The sequence below is a fragment of the Papilio polytes genome, unplaced genomic scaffold (genome assembly GCF_000836215.1).
Source record: "Papilio polytes unplaced genomic scaffold, Ppol_1.0 DF821845.1, whole genome shotgun sequence".
NCBI classification, from domain to species: domain Eukaryota; kingdom Metazoa; phylum Arthropoda; class Insecta; order Lepidoptera; family Papilionidae; genus Papilio; species Papilio polytes.
Genome location: NW_013527359.1, coordinates 2300096 through 2305642, shown reverse-complemented (window position 1 = coordinate 2305642; position 5547 = coordinate 2300096). Strand labels below are relative to the sequence as shown.

At 39.7% G+C, this 5547-nt stretch overlaps 1 protein-coding gene across 1 annotated transcript in view; it reads left to right on the top strand.

Moving 5' to 3' along the window:
• The window catches only part of LOC106107788 (probable E3 ubiquitin-protein ligase HERC2), a 20680-nt gene that overhangs the window by 13052 nt on the left and 2081 nt on the right, over positions 1-5547 (top strand). The window contains exons 17-29 of the mRNA XM_013288792.1: positions 539-701; positions 931-1049; positions 1122-1294; positions 1371-1957; positions 2026-2150; positions 2222-2586; positions 2658-2827; positions 2901-3040; positions 3239-3422; positions 3898-4125; positions 4562-4680; positions 4863-5046; positions 5475-5542. Of these exons, the coding sequence (XP_013144246.1) occupies positions 539-701; positions 931-1049; positions 1122-1294; positions 1371-1957; positions 2026-2150; positions 2222-2586; positions 2658-2827; positions 2901-3040; positions 3239-3422; positions 3898-4125; positions 4562-4680; positions 4863-5046; positions 5475-5542 (2625 nt within the window). The remainder of the gene's footprint in view (positions 1-538; positions 702-930; positions 1050-1121; positions 1295-1370; positions 1958-2025; positions 2151-2221; positions 2587-2657; positions 2828-2900; positions 3041-3238; positions 3423-3897; positions 4126-4561; positions 4681-4862; positions 5047-5474; positions 5543-5547) is intronic.

Here is a 5547-nt window from a genome sequence, read left to right as displayed (position 1 = left end):
AGTGGCCTTTATTAGCTCGAGCGGGGTCGAGGCGCAGTTCAGTGCTTAGATGGCGGCGTTTGTAGTTACATGTTGTGGTGCGTGTTGGCACAGTGGCGAGTCGATTGAGGAGAGTAGTGTAGTAGAAGTACGAACGGTGCCACGAACCCGCTGCTCGGTCGGTGTTGTTGATTTGCTATGTGATAAGTGTAGATTCCGAAATATATTGTGTTAATCCGTGTCTCTAGTGTTTTGATGCTCGCACTTCACCCAAATGACGCCCACGAAACCAAGACTCGGTAGCAATGATGTCGGGAGAAAGACCCAACTCCGACATATATTTAAATTAAAAATGTTTTAAATAATAAAAAAATTAAGGAAATAAAATTACCCAGCCAAAAAAGGCCCCGATACTCATGATATAGGTATGAGAAGGCGGCATATAGCCGCCCACAAAAGTAATAATAATAAAGAACTTTAGTACTTTACATTTGTAATTTTTATAATTAATTCTTCAATGATAAAATATGTTAAATATGCTTTTTCGATTTTGCTGTAGGATCCTCTAGCATTGCATCTATGGTGGGCGTGCGAGCGGCGCGAGGGCTGCGCCCCGCACTTCCCCCCGGAGCACCCGGTGGAGGAGCTGCGCCGCGCGTTGCTCGCCGTGCTACTGTACCACGTCGGCTTGAAGGAACATGCGCTCGCCACTGCTACTACTGGTATTCTTACTAATATTATAAATGCAAAAGTTTAGATGGATGGATGGATGTTTGTTAGAGTGTGTAGGCTAAACAACTGAAAGGATCTCGATGAAATTTAACACATAGGCTACTCACTTTTTTAATTGCCCGGACAGAGTCGCGGGCGAAAGCTAGTATAACATATTTTATTGGTATAATCATAGGTAGAGAAATTTTTTTTGAATAATACATTAATGAATTCCCACAGAGATGAAAAAGGGTGAAGTTAAATTGTCTCCGGCTATGTCGGAGATACTAAAAGCCGTACAGCAGAGCAAATGGACACTGATGAGAACGAGGCAACAGTTATCGCGGGGATATAAAGAAGTAAGAAAACGTCTAATATGGTTTTGAAAATCCGTTTTGAAGAAGTGATTATTTACGTAATGTGTGTTTTAGGTGTGTGCAGCGCCTTTAGAAAGGGCCAGGTTCTTATTGCACGAGGTGCGTCCGGCGATATCCCCCGCAGTATCAGCGCTGCAAAAGAGACCGCCCGCTCGCCGTCCACCCTCCGCTAAGAAAGTATTTCAAAAAGTCATGCGATTAGCTAAATCACCTTCCTTCAACAAATGGTAATGTAAAATTTCTAAGATATTTCTAAGAAAATTAGTAATTGCCTCGAACTACAGTTTTTTTCCTTTGTTTTAGTTTCGAAACAACGAAAGACTTAAGGAATAGACAGAACAGCTTAAATAAGAGTATGCTAAGAGCCGGAGGCAGCTTACTGCAAGGCGATGCTCTGATCATTAAATCGGCACTAAGTAACGCCGCTAGAACTGTTGACGATATTCGTATAAAAGTAGTCGAACCAAAATGTTACTATAATTCAGAGGTACCAACTGACCCGGCGTCGAAAGATGCCGCAAATCAACAGACTAAAAATAAATTAAAATTGAAAGATAAACCGCTAGACAAAGATATGAAAAACGCCTGTAATTACGACGATATGCGTAATGAAGCTCGCGGTGAATTAAAAATACCTGAAAAGGAAGATATTCAAGATAAAGATTATGATGATAAAACACCAACGAATGAGGTGTCAATCAGTTCCATCAATGATATGACAGATAATTCCATTTTAAAGGAATCTATGGAAAGCGAGAAACAAGTTATGCTACAGGCTGATGATTTGAAAAACGAATTATTTACTGCCGATGAAGAAAAAGATGATGATACCTCGGAAAGAAATAAGTTTGTCAATGCTTGGGTGGCTAAGCTGTCATGTCAAGAAAAAGGTATACAGTATTAACTAGTTTAGTATAGCATATGTTTGAGACATTTAAAATACTTTTTTTCTTAACAGATCTATATTGGATGCTAGAAGAAGTGACAGCGGAACAACAGAGCGTGACAACCGCTATTATTGATTTCGTAATGAGCGAAGAATCGTGTGACCTTGATATGTTGAGAAGGGCGTTGTATTGCCAGGTAACATATTAAATTTGTTATTTCTGTGCATTTTTTATTGTTTAATTGCATTATTTTGTGTAATATTTCAGGTGCAAAGAGCTGAAATAAGGAAAAATGGTTACAAAATCATTAATAAGATACTTCACTTGACTCAAACGATGTCGGAAAGTGTTAAATACGCGGTGTTCGCTGGCCTATGTGGTGCGTCTCTGGCGGATTCACCAAATACACCACTTAAACCAACAATCCCTTTAACATTACCTTTAAAGGGTATAGAATCTGTGATACCGTATACGAAATACATGGTGCTTCTAGAACGATCTAGATTGATGGACTACGTGCTTATAGAGTTGAGGGCGAAAGTGTTAGAAGCGGAACAACAGCAACCCATGCCTTTGAAGATGAGCGTTAACTTTGGAGCTCACGCATTACTCACGAAACCATCACGAGCGAGGTAGTAACAAAGAATAAACCTTATGTTGTAAGTGATTGAGTTAAAGATTGCATACTTCTTTTATATTTCAGGTTTTTGATATCTCTTCTAACATTAGTAGTGGAGGGTTGCTACGGTCCAGAGTTGGAGCAATTGATAAATGGCGGAGCATTAAGTTCCTGCATGACATTGTTAAGACAAATCGGTGGAGATACATCTCTATATAATTCCCAGAACTCTCCAACAGCAGCAAAATCTAAATGTAAGTATAAATTTTTAAATAATAATATTAAATCTCGTTTTAAAATCATTTTTTAATATTATTCTTTTTTCAGTTGAATGTTTAGTTATATTTGAAGATGAAAAATTAGGTGCTCGAGCTAGATGCGCTTCACTAAGCGGACCCGAACTTGCCAGTCTTATGAAAATAGGTACTAGGGTTGTGCGCGGCAGAGATTGGAAGTGGGGTGATCAGGTATAAACCAATTGAGATTTTTTTTATCCTAATTTAATCTAAATGTGTGGAGTGTATTGTTGATCTTTTTTGGACTTTCCGTATCAAATAGCGGAATGTCGTTGATTTGTGGGGTGTGTGTGTTATTTCGCTGTGAGGTGAAACAAATTGAAAACATCAAAATACTAATGTAGTAACTTACGAAATTTTTCTTCATAGGATGGAGGGCCTGGAGGCGAAGGCAGGGTGATCGGAGAACTAGGAGACGACGGTTGGGTGCGCATTCTATGGGACAGCGGAGGCACTAACTCCTATCGCATGGGAAAAGAAGGGAAATATGACTTGAAATTAGCACGCTCACCTTCTCCGCCACCATCTCTATATGAGGCTGAGACTGAAAATCGTAAGTTAAATATATTTAAAAACTAATTATTAAGAAACTAGCTGTTTAGCTTCCGTGCAGCTACATCCGCATGAAATTAAAAAATTATTTATTTTGATCTTTACATTTGTGAATTTATCTATTGCAAATGCCACAATTCAAACGCACAAATGACAACGAAGGCCTTTTACATTAGATAACAATTACCATTACCATGGCTACCTTGCTTCTTTGATGATGTTAGCTCACACTTTCTGTCTCTTTCCCGCAAGATGGTTATTTTCAAAATGATTTACTCCCTAAGTTTAATAGGAGATATATCCTAAAGCGTGTCGTAAGTGTAGGGCTTTTTATTTAAAAAAGTATAATTAAAAAATATGTTGTGATTGCTGATATCCTTAATAACTAAAGAGTGTGTTTTTACGCTTTATTATGTTAGTGTCATCTACCCTAACATAGTAACGTGTTTTTTTAAATCATTTTGTTTACCTTCCAGGTCAGACTACGTTAGACTGGTGGCCGGTGAAGGAGGTGCGTGCGGCGTGCACGGGCGCGTTGCGTGCGGCGTGCGCGCGCGCCGGCAGCGCGCACGACGTGCGTAGCGTGGTGCGACGCAACGTGGCCGCGCTACAACGACGGTTGCTTGTTATCGCACGTGCGAATAATGTACCCCCGCCTACCGCGTTCGCGTCGTACGCGCATACCGCTGTAGCACTCATTAGAGGTAAGAAACATATTATTATTAACTAGCTGTTACACGTGACTTCGCCCGAATGAAATTTAAAAAAATATAGCCTATGTTACTCATTGGTAACGTAGCATAATGGTGAAAGATTTTTTGAAATCGGCCCAATAGTTTGAGTTATTTCAATACATACAAAAATACAAATGTTACCTCTTTATGATATACTAGCTTTTGTTCGCGACGTCGCCCGTGTGAAAATAAGGGAATTATAAAAAAAAATCTTGCTTATATTACTCATTGGTAACATATCTTTCTAATGGTGCAAAAAATAATAAAATCGGTCCATAACATTTTATTTATTTCAATACATAAAAATACGAATCTTTACTCTTAGTATAGATAACGCTTTGAGTCAATTTATAATTAGCTTCCAACTTGTGTTGCTATATTTTACTATGTTTTATCATTCTTTTAGCAAGCGCACAAAATCACGATATGAGAAAAACGTTATGCACCGAATCCTGGTTTGAACTGTGCTTCAGTATCATTTCTGCGGGGGACAAATCGGTCACGCAGGACTTACTATTCCTACAGGTTGGTAGTTTTTCGCTCTTTTTACTTTTATTTCAAAACAATAAAACAAAATTAAATTGTTGTCACCCTAATTTAGGGTAGGCTCCAAGCCCCTCGGTGGGGACATATAGTGAGCTGGTGATGATGGAGTAATTGTTTCCTCTTTTGTTTAAATTTGGCTTTTGTATGTTTTTGTCCGTTAGATCCAATGTATCTGGCTGCTGAAGCGAGTGCTGCTGGAGCACGCGGGGCCGGCGGAGTGGCGCAGGACGGTGGCGACGCAGCTGCTGGCGCTGGTGGGCCGGCTGTGGCTCGAGACGCACCCTGCGGACCCCGCGCTGCGCCCCACGCAGGCTATATTCACAGCCAACGATGAGGAGGAACTAGGTGAAATATTTAATGCTCATGCACTACTGTAAACTAATTTCCGCGTTATTATTAGGCACTAGCTGTGGCTAGAGACGCATGAAATTAAAAAATATTGAAAAATATAGCCTAAGTTACTCACAGATAAATTACCTTTCTAACCTGTTACGCCGACACTACGGGAGTAGGATAAGGAGGATGATGATGAACGGTGAAAGAATTTTTAAAATCCGCCCAGTAGTTTTTAAGTTATTTCAATACATATAAAAAAACAAATCAGAAATGATTTATATTAGTATAGATAACAGTAGCTGGTGAGTAAAATGTAATTGTTTTTTTAAACCCCTTAGGGCTTTCTTTACTAAACAAAGTTTTAGGATAAATGACATTTGACACGGTTAATATGTGTGTTGTAATTATTTTTGTTGTTATGGTAATGTTTGTTGCAGACAACAGATGGCGCGCGCCGGCGACGAGCAGCTACACGGGCACGGTGTGCGCGGGCGCAGTGTCGCTGGTGCG